Consider the following 19,326-nt stretch of genomic DNA (forward strand, 5'->3'; position numbering starts at 1 on the left):
AATCAAATACAAACTTTTGATTGTCTGCATGGTTTGAGCTATGAAATTGTGATAATTGCATGTTTGTCTCTGTTAGACTATGGTCTAACAGATTAGGTCAGCAGATTAATCAATAATAAAGAATACTCGTTAGTTGCAGACATATTTCTTATATTCCAATAGTTTCTTTTCTGGTCTTCTACTGAAAGTAAGCAGGTTGAAAACCCTTGTGAATGTTATAGTCTATAGATTACATATCTGGACATTTGTCATGTACACAAAGGTCAAACACTGCATACTTATTTGGTAGAGTAAGATTATAGCATGATCCACAGTTTCAAACAGCACAGGAATGAGTAAACTAGGGTGTCGGCATTGTAGAGTATTTTGTGAAACATTTTAATTGCAGTGCTTTTTCACAGTATTTTAGTAGACAAGGCATTTCAAGATTACTCCCTTTGCTTGAATGTGTCCTACTAATTTATTACTTGAAATTATTTAATATTACTTTGTTAAACTGTCTTAATCTTTTATAAAGAAATAACATTACTGACTATTTCAGCTCTCTGATGTGGATTGTAGCCTTTTATTTTTGCTTATTTTGTGATGCTTTGTTAAAAAAACATACATTCATTTGTAAAAGGCATGACACATTCTACAGATTACTACTAACTGTACTTAGCCAGTGAAGCTAGATGTTTACAGCATAGGTCAGCTGAGCTTTCTTTCAGCTAGAGTACATGCGTGCCATGTCAATATATGGTTATAAACTAATGGGAAGCTCAGCAGCAAAATCCCCCTGTGCAATGTGATTGAACCGCTGAAGTGCACTTGTCCTTTATGTAAGACTGCAGTACATACCTTTAACTCATCTTCACATAACTGGATAAGCAAACGGCTCAGGAAATATGGGAATTAAAGTTCAAAGACATCTCAACCGGGGGCTTTCTGGGTGTTTCAATTTAAAAGAAGAACACCCTTTAAAATAAATGGCCTCACTCTTTGAGGCGACTTACATTTAACAGATCCATATTATTAATGGACTTCTGTCATCCTGGTGTCTCAGATGGCCAATTCACATGCCCTGTGTATCCTGGTTTTGATGTCATCTCCTTCTCTTTCTCTACAGTCTTTATCTGTATTTACTGTTGCTGCTCTTTAATACATGCAACAATGCAGACAAACAACTAAAAAATAAATGGGATTTGGTGGGTTAAAAAAAAGAATTAGAGGAAAATAGATCTCACCTCAATCTGCTTCCAGAATCCTGACAGCACTTCGATGTGGATTTACAAATAATTATATCAACATACTATTTTTGTTCTGCAGGCTCTAACATTTGTAGTAAAACTTATGGAAGGCCATGCTAATCATGCATGTGCTATAATGCATGTACAAATATAAAAATGGAACTGTTAATATATTTTAGGCTTTTCAATAAAGTGAAAGAATGAGCTTTTATGTTACATGATGTGGTAAGATTATAGGAAGTTATAGGATGCCATTTATAACAAATAGCATTTGCAAGCTCTAAGAAGATGGGGCAAAGAAATGTGTTGAGAGCTATATGAAAAGTTTATTTCCCACAACAAATACACAATAACTTCTTTAGTTTACGATTTAACAATAGCACCAATAGCAACACATACTGAGTATTCAAATAAGCAAAAGGTGCAACATTTTAGTGATTTCTGCTGTGCCAATTTGTTTCCTGAGAACATGCAGCCTTTTTTCTTATAAAACAATCAGGATGAACGGATGATAAATAGATAAATCAGGGTGTCAAGTGTCTTCATGACCTACCAAATCTGGTAACTGAAATGCACTACGACTTACTTTGGTTAGCAACTGCAGTAAATTAAGGTTTTGGGTTGCATAACGGTTAATTACTATGGTGCCTGAACTCATGATACAGCACATAATGTCAGCAACTTTCAAAACATGATAAACAATGGTATATGGCATATTATGATAATGAGTTCTGCAATGATGCATAAATGCATTAATGCATTATTGAACTTGCTTATGGTGCATTATAGAGAAATAATGAAAGAAATATTTACCACATTTTCTCATTGCTCATTTAAATGAATAGCTATGAATAGATAGCCTTAGTTACAAAATAAACAAATGTACAAAAATATGCTTTCTTGAAGAAATAAACAAGAAACACTCAGTCAGACTTTGATCTCTCTGCAAGTTGATAATAAATATGGATGGTCTTTCATTAGTTGTTCTTGGTATACCGTTGTCTATGGGCTATTTTGACAAAAATGCATAATGTTTTGAATTTTAACGTTTCATTTTAAGTTAAGGTTCCATTTGTAATTGTTTCTAATTGTTTCACTGTGACAGTGTCGAGCATGTGCGAACCAAAAACAATTGGGGTAGCATTATTATGCATGTTAACAAAAAGTCTTAACATGAGAGATGTGTGCCAGGATTATTAGAGAAGTTATGTATATAAACCTTAACCTATATGGCACAAAAACCTATAAACAAATGTACTTGGTTGCACTGCATTGCCAAACAGTTGAGATAAAAGTTTCCGTCAGCTGCTTCAAAAGATTACCTCAGCATTCTTGAACAAAGAAAACAAACTTGTTTACTTGCTGTGTCACAGTCACACATAGCCACATAGACAAATAAAAATATCCAGCATTTAGCTTAGAAATCTTTGCACAGACTCAAATCCTTGAGCAGAACTGTCCAGAGGCTGTATATTGAGCAACAGTTCTCTCTGTCTGCTCTGTGTGGTTTGTTTTTCCTCACAATAGTCATGGTCCAAAGGGTCTTTCTTTAAGTTGGGTCTGATGATCGCTTGGGAGTGCACACATACAATGTTGTCCAGAGAGTCTGGCTGGATGAGGTCCTTAGGCTCCTTCACTTCTTTCTCCTTCTGAACTTGCTGTGCCTCTCTCTGTTGATGTTCACCCTCTTTTTCCTCATCTTCTTGTGTGTTCTCTTTATTCCAACTGTTAGGATTCTCCTCCCTTCTCTTCCCCAATGCCAATGGAATGACTGTGCTGACAGACTCAGGTGATGGGGTGTGGTCACATCTGTTCAGTGATCTTTGCTCTGGCATGTGGATCTAGAACAGAATTTAAATCAAATACAAAAGTAAGCGATACATTATTGTGCTAAAATGTTTTGCCAATAAGGCCTTTCAATCAACAAATATAATGATGAGCACCTTCCCTACTTGTTCCTGGCTTTGGCTTCCCTTTCCTATGGCCTGCTTAGCTAATGACTTGTGCTCTTTGTCCCTCAGAGCCCCGAGGGAATAGCTGGACCTCACACATTGGCTCTGGTCGATAGGATCCAGCTCCAGATCACTCCAAACCTGCTATAAGGGACATGAGCTATATATATATATATATATATATATATATATATATATATATATATATATGTGTGTGTGTGTGTGTGTGTGTGTGTGTGTGTGTGTGTGTGTGTGTGTGTGTGTGTGTATATATGTATGTATGTATGTGTGTTTGTACTGCTGCCTGTCTTGGCCAGGACACTCTTGAAAAAGAGATTTTTAATCTCAATGAGTCTTTTCCTGGGTAAATAAAGTCATATATATATATATATATATATATATATATATATATATATATATATATAGAAGGTTCAAACCCAATACAAAAAAATTAACTCTACTAAAATGGACACATCACTTTCTGTGCATTTGATTTCAGCACACCACTCATGTTGCTGTCATGTCCTGTGTTTGTTTCTACTCTCTAAAACCTAGTGCAGAGGCCAAACTCACTGTGTCCGTCGTAGACATGGAGGAAACTCTGTGAAACTTGGTTTTGAAGACTGATGACTGTCTGCTCAGCCCTAACTCCCTGATGGAGGACTCGCTGTCTGATATGCACTTCCTCCGCGGGGCCTGGGCTAGGAAGTACAGACAGGGAACCTTTTCTGCCATGGTGTTCCTGTTGAAAAATAATGATCTCTCAGCAAAACCTTTATATTCTTTCCAAGCTTAGGTTACTGATTAGTTGAATGACTGCACTTACCTGTATTTAGAGTGAATGATGGCGTAGATAATAGGGTTATAGATGGCCGATGCCTTGGCTATAACAGCAGGGACAGCTCTGGAATAGGGACTGAGGATGCTTCCATAGCTGAAAGGTGTAAAGTGTTTTTAAATAGCAGAACTGTACATCGCCTGTGACTATACTTGTACTGTAGTTTGGCCTATTGCATAGCACTTCATCGTGCCGGATATAATGATGTTCTACAAGAGGTAATGGATGGTAACGGATATAATGATGTTCTACATGGGTAATGGTTACGGCTGAAATTAATTACACAGTGCAACCAAGCATCCTATATGTTTTATGCCTGAATATAAAACCAAATCAAAACCATAATAATTACCTGTCTGTACACAAAAGAATTATTGGATCATAAAGAGCTTTTGTCATACTGTATATTTACCCAGCCCAGGCGATGAGGGTGACACATGCATAGGGCGACCAGGAAAGCACATACACTATGATGACCACAAAGGCAATCTTGGCCAGTTTCCATTCAGTCTTGATGGACTGCTGCTGGATCAGAGTTGACTTCCTCACCTGATTCCCCAACTTCTCCACATCTCTGTTAGGACAGGAAGAAGGAATAATGGGATTTTGTAGTTAATCTATAAGTCTACTTAGTGGCTAAATAAAAATAAACATTGCAAAAATTAAATTCAATATACTGTTTGCAGACAGTTTTTATTATGTTACGTATGAGGACATTGGACACAAATGCAGAAACAGTGAGACACATGCGGCACGGCAAGGAAGACAATGTAACAAACAGGTGGGCAACATACACAGGGTTCATCTGATTTTTCCTATTTCTTCAATAAATTTCATTTGCACCACGGAGAGCTCTATGGATTTATCAATACACATTTAGGCTACTGATATTTCAGAGCCATGGGAGGGGCCGTAGACAATAACTTGCACAAACCGTGATCAGATAAAGATCAGGAGTCAGGCAGACAAGACTAACTTATTCAACCAAACATCCCCTGGATGGAGAAGGGGGAGGGCAGGTTAACAAGGGCATGAATTTGACTGACTACAACCTAGAAGGTCTACAGAATATTAATCACAGCATTGTACCAAGATATCAACGTTAGCCTTACAGAGAGCAATACTAACATTGTGTCCAGGTATTCCTTTAATCGACGTTGCCCTTAAGGTAAATAATAAAAGCGCATACTATTGTTACTTGGTTGTGTCCTACAGCAAAGTCTTTAAGGGCAACACTTAAATGGGAAACAGCTATGCTGAGGGGTGAATTCGCTAATGTGTATGGAAGGCTACTGGTGGCCAGGCAAGAAATAGTCAGATATGAGAAACAGACAAATATACAGTACACACATGCACAAAGAGAAATTAGAGAAGGAAAGGACTAGGGAGATGTGGAAGCCACCATCACAATTTATAACGTGCTTGTGATTACATTTAACAATTTGCATTGCAGTAATGTCAAGCCTCTTCTGAAATACATTGCAGTAGATTGTTGATGTGAAGATGTGACAGTAGAGTTAATGGTATTATGCTGTTTTGTACAGTTACTAAGTAGACTTGCTTTAAATAGCAGCATTTCAAGTATTTTTTGCGTGTTTAGTGCATTAAAGCTATAGTGCGCAACTATTTATATTATATTTATATTAACGTCCGTTACATTCAAGCCATTGCCAAATCAGTTGATGCAAAGCAAATTAAAGCCCACAAAACTGTCTCTGTATTTCTCAGTACGGCTATGTTTACAAAATGGTGTAGTCCGTGACATTCGCACGCTTGAGTTAGAGTGATGCGTATTACATCAATCACCGCTGAGAGAGACGAAGAGGACATAAACATTACAAGTTAATTACCTCTTCTGAAGAGTCTATCATGTTTTTTTTTAATCCTCCATATCCTCCTTGATTTGACAAGTGAAACTCTACCAACAACTTTGTGGAGGAGGGGTGGGGGTGTTGCGTGATCACAAAAGGCTTGCGTCATGTGGATGAAAGCGGTGTTCCTCATGGGAGCGACATAAACTACGCACTATAGCTTTAAAGTGCTGCATATTGACCTAGGTTAATTTATTCACCTGCTTGCATGGCGGATTGCCAGGAACATGCACAGATAACAATAGGATATAATGCCCAGAGGGATGAAGAATACAAAGCAGCATAGCATCAAAGTATAACTTTTATTGGCAGGAGTAGATGTCATGTAGTCCCATGTGCATGAGGTCATCAGGCCCTCCGGTATGTATGAACCTTGACGGAAAAAATAAAGAGGGATAAGAAGGAAGTGTAAGGTCTAAAGGTATAAACGGAGTATAGTTGAATTTAAAAACAGTGAGTTGTCGAGAGAATAAGGGACTTACTCCACCCTAAAAGGGGTGCAAGGCTCCAGGCTAGTGAGTACAGCCAGACCAGAACAATAACGAGGCAAGTGCGTCTCTTGGAGGTCCACCGTATGGCCTGCAGAGGCTTGGTAATGACAATGTAGCGATCTAGAGAGATGGCCAGAAGGTTTATCATGGAAGTGATTCCAAACAAAGCTCCACAGAAGGCGTACATTTTACAGCCTGTGGAGGGAAAGAAAGAAGAGAGCTTTTCATTCATATGTTTGTTTCTTCTGATTGGAAGACTTTGTATTACAAGCATACGAGATATGAATAGACAGGACTTCAAATTGGGATTCACACTGTTCACATTGTTCACACTGTTCATATAGCCCAGGGTGTAGGTTTGAATTCAGAATTCAGGTTACTTGAGGCTCAGGAACTAAATACTATTATTATTTTACATACATTTCTTATGACTAAACATAACATCAGCAACAGAGTCTAACCAAACACACATTCTGAAAATAACTTAAAATATTGCATGGTAAAAGCAGATGTTTTTGCATAAGATTTTATTGACATAAATTGGTACTATTTCATACATAGCTCCATACATAAAAAACATTGATAGATACATAAAGAATGTAGCTATTTTCGTAGTTCATACTGTATAATTGAATGTGAAAAAAATACCTGTTTTACCAAAAATCCACCCCTTGTAAAGGGAGTTCACAAAGAAGATGGGTGACTGTGTAATTGCCATGAGGAAGTCAGCGACTGCTAGGTTCATGATGAAATAGTTGGGGGCAGTCCGTAGCTTCTTGTTACTGTAACACATGAAGATTGAAAGATGCTCAGCATCCCACAACTCAATATATCAATTGTGTCAACGTGTTTCTATAATTTGTGACATCATGTGGGAACCATATGTGCCAGCAAGTGTACTTCTTGTAATTTCTAACAGAGAGCTGACAAGAACATTTTGCCCAGTAAGCCATGCTATTCTACTTTGTTACTATGTTAAGATAAATGTAAATGTAATGTATTTCTGGCTCAGAATTAAAATCCAGAGTGGGGTTTCATTACAATTAGAGTCTAATTGTTTTGAAAGCTTGTTTTTTAAATTACTTTTTCTCCAGAGTGTACAGACATGCAGAGGTGCAAGGAGTCCCTTGCCAATGCAATATCCATCCAATAACTCTTAAACCCTCATCCCTGTTAACTTGATTCAACCTCCCTTACCATTACAGGCAAGGGAGTGGAAATCAATAAAGGGGTGATAGAATGATTATACAGGGTATTTTACACTGTACCTTAAGGTCTCCTAATAGGGTATGTAACATTGGTTGGGCTGAAAATTGCCCGAATGCTATTTTATTAGGCCTTTAACTACCCTGTGAATATGACTCTATTTGGAACAAGAGCTTTTTTTCCAAATATGGTATGCTCATGAATATTTAGATGAGCTGCGCGCTGATTGGTTTGAGCAAACCACATAGAAACACATTGGAGACGAGACAGCAGGTCTCATATTTCAGACATTGCAAAGTTGTACATTGTTTGTCGGGCTATTTTGTTATTAAATTCACTTCTGAGACTTTTTTAAGCGAGAAATCAACTATATAAAGCTCAAATATGGGCCGTTTTACGAAAAATGATGGCTAATTGCAAATTTGGTAAGACGTGTCGGACTTTAGCTAGGAGCTCCACACAGTCTGACGAGAAAGCGGCAACCTCCATACCCAGTGAAAGTCACCGTTTCCCTGGGTACTGTTTCCCTGGGGCTGGACTATTACCGTGGCTGGCTGCTAGCTGCCGGCATAACTAGAGTAGCTATATTTACAGTTTGAATTTCGTCACGCCACTTATATAACATCTACCCCAAGGTCTTATAAAACTAACAATGGTGTCCGATTTCAATTTAATGCATTTTTGTGAATTTCAGAGGAATTCTAAGAGGAGACTCTATCAATGCAACTCGCGGACAAGAGGCGTTTATTTCCCCGATCGTTTGTTTAAATAACTCAACACATTATAATGACACACATTATAAGATTAACTGGAACCTGTGGTAAGAGATTGCTGGCGTAACAAGCTCACTGACCGCGCTCTCACTCACACACACCGACCATTTAGCAGGAAGAGGGGAGCTGCAGGCCCTGGAGCTCTGTCAGGGCAGCGACGTTTGGTCCATTAACCGGGGTCTGTGAAGGAAGGCAGGCCGGGCGGCGAGGCAGCAACACAGGCAGCACCGGCCGCTTAACTCCGACACACAGTCGGACAAAATTTGCAATTAGCCATCAATTTTTGTAAAACAGCCCATATTTGACCTCTACATAGTTGATTTCTCGCATAAAAAAGTCTCAGAAGTGAATTTAGTGGTAAAATAGCAGATGAACAATGTATAAAATTTCTGAGATCTACGCGACCTATTCAGAAGACTAAGCTGACCTCAGATCAGTGGTGTAGCCTATGTAAATATTTGGGCGTGACAAAGATAGAGACTAGAGCCAAATGAGGAGAAGCCGCCGAGTTGACGTCAACTAGGCGGCTCGTTGAGATTTGCCCGTTTTCAGAGGCAGTTTCAAATTGTGAGATTTGCAGAGGAAAGAGGTGTCAATGGGATTTTGAGGTTCTATGTACAAACACTTGCAGTGGTGTGAAAAAGTGTTTGCCCCCTTCCTCATTTCCTGTTCCTTTGCATGTTTGTCACACTTAAGTGTTTCGGAACATCAAACCAATTTAAACAAAAGTCAAGGACAACACAAGTAAGCACAAAATGCAATTTGTAAATGAAGGTGTTTATTATTAAAAGGTGAAAAAAAATCCAAACCATCATGGCCCTGTGTGAAAAAGTGATTGCCCCCTAAACCTAATAACTGGTTGGGCCACCCTTAGCAGCAACAACTGCAACCAAGCGTTTGCGATAACGTGCAATGAGGCTTTTACAGCGTCCTGGAGGAATTTTGGCCCACTCATCTTTGCAGAATTGTCCTAATTCAGTTACATTAGAGGGTTTTCGAGCATGAACGGCCTTTTTAAGGTCATACCACAACATCTCAATAGGATTCAGGTCAGGACTTTGGCTAGGCCACTCCAAAGTCTTCATTTTGTTTTTTCTTCAGCCATTCGGTGGTGGACTTGCTGGTGTGTTTAGGATCATTGTCCTGCTGCAGAACCCAAGTTCGTTTCAGCTTGAGTACACGAACAGATGGTCGGACATTCTCCTTCAGGATCTCTTGGTAGACAGCAGAATTCATAGTTCCTTTTATCACGGCAAGTCTTCCAGGTCCTGAAGCAGCAAAACAGCCCCAGACCATCACACTACCACCACCATATTTTACAGTTGGTATAATGTTCTTTTATGAAATGCAGTGTTCCTTCTACGCCAGATATACTTGGACACACACCTTCCAAAGAGTTCCACTTTTTGTCTCATCGGTCCACAGAATGTTGTCCCAAAAGTCTTGGGGATCATCAAGATGTGTTCTGGAGAAATTGAGACGAGCTTTGATGTTCTTTTTTGCTCAGCAGTGGTTTTCTCCCTTGGAACTCTGCCATGCAGGCCATTTTTGCCCAGTCTTTTCCTGATGGTGGAGGCATGAACGCTGACCTTAACTGAGGCAAGTGAGGCCTGCAGTTCTTTGGACGTTGTTGTGGGGTCTTTTGTGACCTCTTGATGAGTCGTCAGCTGCGCTCTTGGGGGTAATTTTGGGCGGCTGGCCACTCCTGGGAAGGTTCACCACTGTTCCATGTCTTCGCCATTTGTGGATAATGGCTCTCACTGTGGTTCGCTGGATTCCCAAAGCTTTGGAAATGGCTTTATAACCCTTTCCAGACTGATAGATCTCAATTACTTTCTTTCTCAATTGTTCCTGAATTTCTTTGGGTCTCGGCATGATGTGTAGCTTTTAAGGATCTTCTGGTGGACCTTACTGTGTCAAGCAGCTCCTATTTAAGTGATGCCTTGATTGTGAACAGGTGTGGCAATAATCAGGCCTGGGTGTGGCTAGAGAAATTGAACTCAGGTGTGGACAACCACAGTTATAGTATGTTTTAACAAGGGGGGCAATCACTTTTTCACACAGGGCCATGATGGTTTGGATTTTTTTTCTCCTTTAATAATAAACACCTTCATTTACAAATTGCATTTTGTGTTTACTTGTGTTGTCCTTGACTTTTGTTTAAATTGGTTTGATGTTCCGAAACACTTAAGTGTGACAAACATGCAAAGGAACAGGAAATGAGGAAGGGGGCAAACACTTTTTCACACCACTGTATACTCACATTTATTACATTGTATTTACCGTGACATAAAAGCTATATTGAGTGTATAGGGACTCAGATGGTGAATGAACATTTGTTCCAGCTGAAATGAAAACAATGATACCATATGTGTCCTTGTCCTGGATAACTAAACCTTAGACCAGTGATCATATAGTGTAGTGCCATAACTGAATATTTACTTAAATAGTTACATATGCTCCATTTAGCCTATGGGCATTGTCCTCCTAGTTTTGCCCACTGTCTGTAAAAAGCCCAAAAAGAGTAAACATTCCACAGACAGATTAGTTGGAGTCCATTTGTATGTTTACATGCAGGTGAGTGGGTATGTACTATAGTGTGACTGGAGTGGAGATCGATCGATGCAACATTTGAGATAGATGTCACTGGAGGTTGGATGTTAATGCAAAAAACATGTCAGGGCCAGGATTTTATCTAACACTATATACTATATACCCAGGAGTAGCCATAGTGCATATACTGAATGTAACATACACACCGGTGTATATGCTACATTCAGACATTCATTTCAACTATATTTCTTCATATACTTTCAAGTAAAAAAGAATGCAAAAATTGGCATCAGAGTTTTTGGTCCTAAATGTGAAAAAATATTTTTTTTAAAGAAAAAACAATACACCAAGAAATGAAAGCCAGAGAGAGTTATACCAAGAGTGGGACCTAAAGTGGATCACATAGTAGTTGATTGGATTACCCTGAGCGGCAGTAGTAATTTAAGCTTGCTTGACGTCTTTATGTGGTTTAGGTGGTAATGTACCACAGTGTTGACTATGTAAATAAGTAGGAAGCTGACTGAATTATTGAATTTATGCATTGATTGATCTAATACAGTTAGAAAATTAATGAGGTGCTTCCTGCAATTGAATGCCTGCAGGCTTGTGTGAAGACCTTTCTGCCTGTGCTTGTGACATCCTTCCTAATGCAAGAACACACTGTTTCCCCCCATTCAGTGCTCTACATCTCTGCAATGTCAAAACACTGCAGAGTGTACTGTGCAGGGTTGAAAGTACATCACATGAACTGCTTACACTGTGTTAAAGTGTTGACTTTGAGTTTATTTTACTAGTCTCTAAAACCTAGGCACTGGTATATAACCTTTAGCTAATAGTCACTGAATAGTTATTCAATATGTAAATATATTCAATTAGATATATTATAGAATTTATTATAGCATAATCCAGTCAGATATCTTAAATATGCTATTTGATTTTGTAATATTGTAAATGACTATTATTAAAATACTTAAAGTTAGCTTCACTTCGATCAACAACATCAACATGCTTTAAAATAAACATTAACATAATGCTCTAAAAGGGGCCATTCTGCATAACAAGTACTTTTAGTTAATAATACTTCCGTACTTTTACTTAATTGTGAATGCAGGACTTTTACTTGTGACAGAGTATTTTTAGAGTGAGATACTGTGGCTTTTACTTAAGAAAAAGATCAAACAGCTAACAGCTAAAAAAAACAGCTTCTGTGAAGTCACAGTACAGCACTGTGCAAACTTCCAAGAATTTGTTTATAGCGTTGAATATTGCAACGCACTGTTCTCCACACTTATTATGCTGCTCTTGTTCGCCTTCAGTCAATCCCGAATGCTGTGGCAAGGCTACTTACTATAGCACAAATAGACGGTCTCACATTACCCCTGTTCTCAAATCTTAATGTCAAATATAGGATTCAATTAACACTTACATACAGAGCACTGAATGGTCAGACACCTGCATATGTGGCTGACCTACTGCAATTATATTTGACAGCTTACTCTCTATGATCTACTCTGTTAAATCTACTGGGTGTGTTCACACACCCAGCTTAAGACCCGTGATGAACGTTCTTTTGATTCGGTAGCAGCGAGTCTGTGGAATGCTCTACCTCCTCCCTTATGGTCTGCTGATTTTGTGGACTCTTAAAATCAGTTACAGACCTACCTTTTTAAACAGGCTTTTGGTTGACCTGTCTACACTTTATTCTTTATGTATGAACTTGTAATTTTAATTGCGTATTGGGTTTTTAACATGTATCATCTTGTATGTTTTATGTAAAGCACTTTTGTGATTTATATACATGGGCGATTTTAGCACACATTTTAATAAATGCAAGGCACTGTATCCGTGTCACATTCTCATTGTGTGGCTGAGCCCCCCTAAAGGTCTGATCCTAGAATCGCCCCTGTTTATATATGTGATTAGTGCTCTATAAATACATTTTACTTACTTACTTATAGGACCAGTTCATGTGCAAATATGTGATGAAAACTTCTAATTGACTTTGATTTATTCTCTAAGATTTACTGTAGAGAATAAAAGTCAGTGCTGGCTGTGTTGTGCAAGCAGCATGTCAGCAGCACTTGAGCGTCATAAAGCGTGCCTCGTGAGTCATGATGCTTTACTCCCTGTTGCTTCCCTGAAATTCTTAACAAATCTATTTATCAGTACTCAAAAACCCAACTCAAAGTGTGATTAATGTAGTGGGAGTTAGGTCAAAATAAGGCTTTGCATGAAATCTAAATTATAAACCAGGTATAAAATGATTATGGCTAAGGTGAAAACAACAAAAGGCTAAAATGATCACAACACTGCTTACTTTAATAATTTGGAACCGTTGCGTTTTCCAGACTAGCTTCTTGGATAAAAACCAAATACCGTAATAAATCCACGAGGCAGGATGCAGCGTCAAATTAATAATAATAATTTCAAAAAAGCAGAATTACAAATAAGAATTGTTTTAAGGTTAACAAGCTTAACCTTTTCTGTTGTTTGGCTATAGAAAAGGCTAGTAACTTACACTGACAGACAACCACATTCTTCATCCTCACCCATTCACTTACCAGAAAAAGGCATACATGACCAAGGCATTCCCAGTAACACCCACTGTTCCAATCACAAAGACAAAGAAGGCAACAATGTAGTGAGCGTAGGCCTGGACATCCACCGGCCGATAGAATCCGTGTTCTACGTCCATTTCTGTAACAACAACCACACACACACACACAGATGTCAGCATCAGAGGGTCTATCTTCGTGTACAGCATGTCCCAGTGACTTTCATACAAACACCGTCTTCCTTTCCGTCCCTCTGACCCACTAAACTCTCCAGCATTATGTAAGAGTACTTATCACGACCAACAAGTATAATGTCTGGGGGCAATAATACAAATTAAGACGTGATGGCATACAGCTTGCGTCTGCAACACTGAGTCTTTATACCATTCCTTCACACATCAACATTTTTTGTTTGAGTCAGTTTTGCTCAAGGTCATGATGATTTGACTTAGTTGAGGTTTCTTTAATCATTGAAACATTGTGTTAATAGTTTATACATTACATTTTCAATCCCTTTTTTAATTTTTGATCCATTGTCGTTATTTTTTGTTTCTTTTTATGTTTTTTTTTTGTTTTTTTTAAATGTACCAGGTCAATGCGCACATTTTGAACATACCCACTATTTCCCTTTAGGAAATCTGAGGAAATCCCCACAGCTTTATTGTTGATGTTTTAAAACTCAACTGTGAACTTTGATGAGTTTTTATAACAGGAAATGTTGGGTTTTGGGGGTTACTGGTGGGCACTATAAAAAAATAATTATATAATTATCACATAACAGTGTATCTCTAAGTTCCGAGGAAAAGTCAGTACTGTTTTAGTGCCTACTAACGGTATGTCTGTTTGGTTGGTTGGACATTATAGACATTATATCTATGTTGTCTGGCTTCCAAGCTGTATAGGGAAAACCTTCACACTACTTTCACACAAAACAGTGTTAAAAGCCTTACAACTGTACACCTGAGCACTTTTCAGCCTTGCTTTTACAGCATGGGTCTCTGGATGGCAATGTCTGTTGGTAGGTTGACTCTTTTAGTCTTGTTTGCACACCAGGGGCCAGATGTATAAACCATGCCTATGCACAAAAACCATGCATACGCCATTCCCTGCACATAACTGAAGTGTAAAAGAAGTGCGTTAATAATGTGTGCACCTCACACATACAGACCAGGTATACAGGTTTCTACAGGAATCCGAAGGTGATATACTGTGGTCGATATTAAGTAATAACTATTCAGATTCTGCCTCATTTTATTTTGTTTAGGTTGTTAACGGGTTTCACTGGTTGTGTGATTTTTGTTCAATCTGACAAAAAGAATTCATATACATATTTAGTTGTAGCAAATTTGAGTTTCATGTGTCTTCCCCCACATCTGCTTTTTTTTGTCTAAATGTCAGCTCTGGCACTTTTTAGGGTTTTTTAGCACTTTTCAATTTTTTACAGCTTCTACTTATTCTTCAATTAGAAGAGAACTCGTGCCTTTGGCATTGTATCTCTATTGCAAGGTGTTTGGTAAGCAATTATTTTCCCTACATACAAAACTCATTCCTGTTCCAAGAACTTTCTCCACACTGCATTTTTCTGAACTGAAAAAAAAAAAGAGACCAAAAGTCTTCCAGTTCACCTAATGCTAATACACTGACTTGACATGACGAATAAGATTGATGAGTATGCTTTTTTTTAACGAATTACATTTCTTACAGTTTATATTATTAGAAAGATTATGACAGTGTGTTTAACCCTCGCAAACTTTAAAATCGGTAGGCTCAGTATTTAATGGAATGCACTATTAATTCCAATAAGAGTTTAAGAGCAGCAAAGCAACCGTGGCCTTTTCTGGTCAGAGAATGAGATCCTCACTCAGTATTATTGAACTAATGGACTTAAAGAGTTTTTATAAGGTCATTCTAAGTACAGCCACAAACAACTCTAATAAGGCTAAGAGTAATAATAAGAATAAGGATAAGAGTATACTCAAGAGTAAGCTTCTGTAAATATGGGGAATGAAACCTCAAAGCTGTGTGACGCATCTGGACCAATAGTGGGTGAGATGGTTAAAAAATATGGACCGGACTACTTGATATATCTGTCATATTGGTCAAAAAGCTTTGGCTTTCCAAAAAATGGATCACTGAGTCCAGGAAAGTTATTTTATCTGCTTTTATATATTTAACTGTTTTAACTGCTCTTCAATGTTGAATTTCTTATACTGCACTTTTTGTCTTGTATTTTATCTGTTTTTAATTTTTTTATCTCTTTTCATGTAAAGCACTTTGAATTGCCCTGTTGCTGAAATGTGCTATACAAATAAAGCTGCCTTGCCTTGCCTAAGGCAACAGCATTTAAAATGGATAGCAGTTTGACAGGCAAGATGTATATAAGTGTGTGTAACAGTTTTTAATCTAATCTAATCTAAAAAAAAAAAAAAACTTGCCAATTTATCAAAAAGGTGATTAACTCGAGACATTTCTGATTATGAAAATGGCTGTATGGACTTCCACATGCTGTTCCGTGTCGCCAATCACAGCAGTGATTATAGCACAATTTCTATGTTTTGGTAATGGGATGGAATCAAGAGTGCACGTTGAGTCATACAATATTAACAGCAATTATCATCCTATATGAACCCACTTCATGTTTGCCTCTAATCTGCATTGTAGAAAGAAGTTAGGTGCCATTACAGCACAATGCTCTCTACCACAAAAGATGCAGTAAAACATCTATCATGTATTGCATCAATCCTTTTTTTGTTATGAATCATGTCTGTTTTTAACTCACAATGGGCAATGCAAAGCTGAGTGATGGTACCATGCTTTATCCACCAGAGCAGTAGTGAATCTGACGTATACAGTAATACATGTACATGAGAAATGTCAGCCTGTTGCTATGCCTAAATGTAGTTTGTAGTAAATGTTGCAGCAGTTTCTGTTATCCTGTAAAAAAATGAATATATAAGCATAAACATTTACATAACAGCACATAGAAGTGAGAAGGAAGTACACATGGATGGGGAAGTGGGAAGTACACAGGGATGTGTCAAAGGAACCTCATCTTACTTCCCCTTATTAGGCATGACAGCATTGTCTCATATAAAAAGGCTAAAGTCCCATGAATCAAATATATATAATGATTTAGTGTGACTGTGTTCATACTAAGGGTGAAATGCACCCTTTGCCATCTTCTACGAGGATTTAAAAACTGGGATGATTGCATGTGTTCATGTTTATTCAGAAATTGTTGTGTTCAAAGAAAGCAAATGGATCGATGGAGATGAATAAGCTTTGATAAAGGAGAGCATGCCTTAACTTAAGTGGATATTTAAAAAAAAAACATTAATTTAAAAAATGTGTTAATAAACAACAGATCTTTTGGTATATTAATTCAAGAAATATTCTTGACAATGTATTGGTAAGCATAACACAGAGCACATTTCGAATCAACAAGTGTGTTTGTTTTTCCTTTTATAAGAATTGTCAGTTTTTATTTGAAGTTATCCTTCAAAGCTGGTGATAATTTAATATCCAAATCATGTTATAAGGGATGTTGTATTGGTGAGACAACAACCGGATGCATATGGGGTAAATTAAGTATTGATCTACTATTATCAACATTACTGTGTAATTATATGATCAGTGTGACTGCACTTGGGAAGGAATACCTTTAATAAGACACACATACAAATGGTACAACAAGCAGGCTGTAAAAGTATTTTTTCAGCAAAAGTATGGGAACCACAGATGTTTTCTGCAATTGCATACTTTAAAACAACCCAACACATTTTTGAAAACTGTCTTTGCTCTCTTAGAAAATTTGCTTTGTACAGTTGATTTTCAGTAGATTCATATGTCATGTTTTAGATACTAGTATACAACCGCAAATAAATAAAGAGAGATATTCCAATATCAAGTCATATATTACAGTAATTATATATTTAAAAAAGTGTGTCTTTACCTTGTCCAGAGAGTGAAGCCCCTTCTCCTCTTCAGGGCTCTGTGTTTGTAATGGACTGGCAAAGAGGATCACCAAAGCTGTACAGCATGTAAAATGCTGGTGAAAAATCCACCCCGCTTAAGGTTTAAATGGATAAGGTTGATGACTGCTTCTCTACTCCCCAAGTTAGATGGAGATTCTCTCGTAGACTGCAGCAACAGTAAGGTGCTGCTACCAGTGCTTGACAGAATATGAAAAGACACTGAAAGACACATGGAAAAGAGAGCAGCAGCGCATTGACCCATCCCCCTGCTGGCTACCCATCACACACAGCTCTCACATTGCACAACACATCAATCAAGCCAGTGTGTGTGTGTGTGTGTGTGTGTGTGTGTGTGTGTGTGTATGTATGTGTGTGTGTATGTGTGTGTGTGTGTGTGTGTGCGCGTGTGTGTGTGTGTGTGTGTGTGTGTGTTTATGTGTGTGTGTGAGGATGTGTGTGAGGATGTGTGTTGTTTGTGTAGGTGTGTGTATCATTTCATGCACAACTGGGCAGATAGCTGCAGCACCCCCTCTTGCCCTTAATATTCCCCATTTGTATGTTGAAATCTGGCCTCTTTGACTGTCATAGCACCTGGCCGGTTCAAAGCAGGTCAGTAAATGCAGCGACTTATAAAATGGGCTTTATCTGTAAAGATTACTCTCTGGATACCATCTAGCAAGTGGAGGATAAGCCTTCACTTCTGGGTCACTGCACGTGCAACCTATCAACATTTCTGGTTTCCAACCAGTTAGCTTCACTAGAATGAGTTCTGACATAGTAACACAGGGAAGAAGATATTAGTTATGTTATCCTTTTTTGTTGATTTGTTATGCCTCTGCGCTGGCGACAGCCATGGTCGAGGCATTATGTTTTTAGGTTGTCCATCCCTTAGGCACATTCTTGTGGATGCGATATTTCAGGAACACCTTGAGGAAATCTCTTCACTTTTGGCACAAATGTCCACTTGGACTCAAGGATGAAGTGCTTGGATTGTGGTGGTCAAAGGTCACTTTGACCTCACATCCATCCCATGCTTGTCAACACAATATCTGAGGAACGCCTGGAATTTCATTACATCTGGCATAATGATTCATCATAATGAATGATGGCCATAAAACACTTTTCTGGCCATCATTCAACACCGTAACTCAGAAACAGAAGGAGAGACGCGTCTGATACTGAATTGGTGACACTAATCTTGGGTACCCACCTTAAAACTGTGGTGTTGGATAGATCTTCTGTGCTGCAGAAATATGTGTGAAGCATCCACGTTTTAGAATCTGTAGCTTATTTGCAGCAACATCCATATTTGAAGCATTGCCTACTGTCATGGCTACAACCTTGTGTTCTCTCCTGTTCCTCTGGTATTCCACCTGTCATTGGACAGTATATGCACCATCGTTGAACCAATAGTCTATGAGTGAAGACATCATGTTTCTCAGTGAAAATGATTCACTGGAATCATGTCAATAAAGTAGTAACTTTCATTTTGCCAAAAAATACAGATACATTTGTTCAGTCGTCACTACATATATTACATTATGAGTCTGAACAGACATGGATGGAAACTGCAACTTGACTGGAATGGAGGAGGCATACAACCACAATGCGGTAATTCTAATTTTCTATGTTGTGTTGAAGCCTTGTTTAATCATTTGCTAACTACGGGATTGTGATGACCAGCTGATCCACTTAGAGGGCATTTAGGATCATGTGTACAAGGCTGAACTGATGTCTTTATGTAGCTAAGACAAAGAGAGCTTTCAGTAATGCTGTATACTTCATCGGGAAAGAAAATTTGATGTTTAATAGGGAAGCATGTACAGGAGAACACTCTCAGAGAGGTGTTAACTCGGGAACCTGGTAGCTCACCTGGTAGAGCAC

The 19,326-nt window shown here is 38.3% G+C and overlaps 1 protein-coding gene across 1 annotated transcript; it reads right to left on the bottom strand.

Annotated features, from left to right (window-relative positions):
- Nucleotides 1-1,546: 1,546 nt before the first annotated feature.
- On the bottom strand, nucleotides 1,547-17,636 carry opn4xa (opsin 4xa). Its single transcript, XM_078272172.1, has 10 exons — nucleotides 17,421-17,636; nucleotides 13,475-13,610; nucleotides 7,030-7,163; nucleotides 6,373-6,576; nucleotides 6,091-6,262; nucleotides 4,432-4,593; nucleotides 4,008-4,115; nucleotides 3,755-3,923; nucleotides 3,173-3,325; nucleotides 1,547-3,070 (listed from the first exon to the last, which is right to left on the bottom strand). The coding sequence occupies exons 2-10, from the start codon at nucleotides 13,606-13,608 to the stop codon at nucleotides 2,642-2,644; spliced, it is 1,665 nt and encodes a 554-aa protein (XP_078128298.1). The 5' UTR covers nucleotides 13,609-13,610; nucleotides 17,421-17,636; the 3' UTR covers nucleotides 1,547-2,641.
- Between the last annotated feature and the right edge of the window lie 1,690 nt (nucleotides 17,637-19,326).

Source organism: Sander vitreus, chromosome 16 (assembly GCF_031162955.1).
Source record: "Sander vitreus isolate 19-12246 chromosome 16, sanVit1, whole genome shotgun sequence".
NCBI lineage: Eukaryota > Metazoa > Chordata > Actinopteri > Perciformes > Percidae > Sander > Sander vitreus.

What these genes read in the sequence shown, in the direction of transcription:
- opn4xa (XM_078272172.1), bottom strand. Translation starts at nt 13,608, where the DNA reads ATGGACGTAGAACACGGATTCTATCGGCCGGTGGATGTCCAGGCCTAC. An exon ending in GTGGATTTTTGGTAAAACAG is followed by an intron (nt 6,577 to 7,029) that starts GTATTTTTTTCA and finishes TTCCCTCCACAG; the next exon opens with GCTGTAAAATGTACGCCTTC. An exon ending in TGCACCCCTTTTAGGGTGGA is followed by an intron (nt 6,263 to 6,372) that starts GTAAGTCCCTTA and finishes TTTTCCGTCAAG; the next exon opens with GTTCATACATACCGGAGGGC.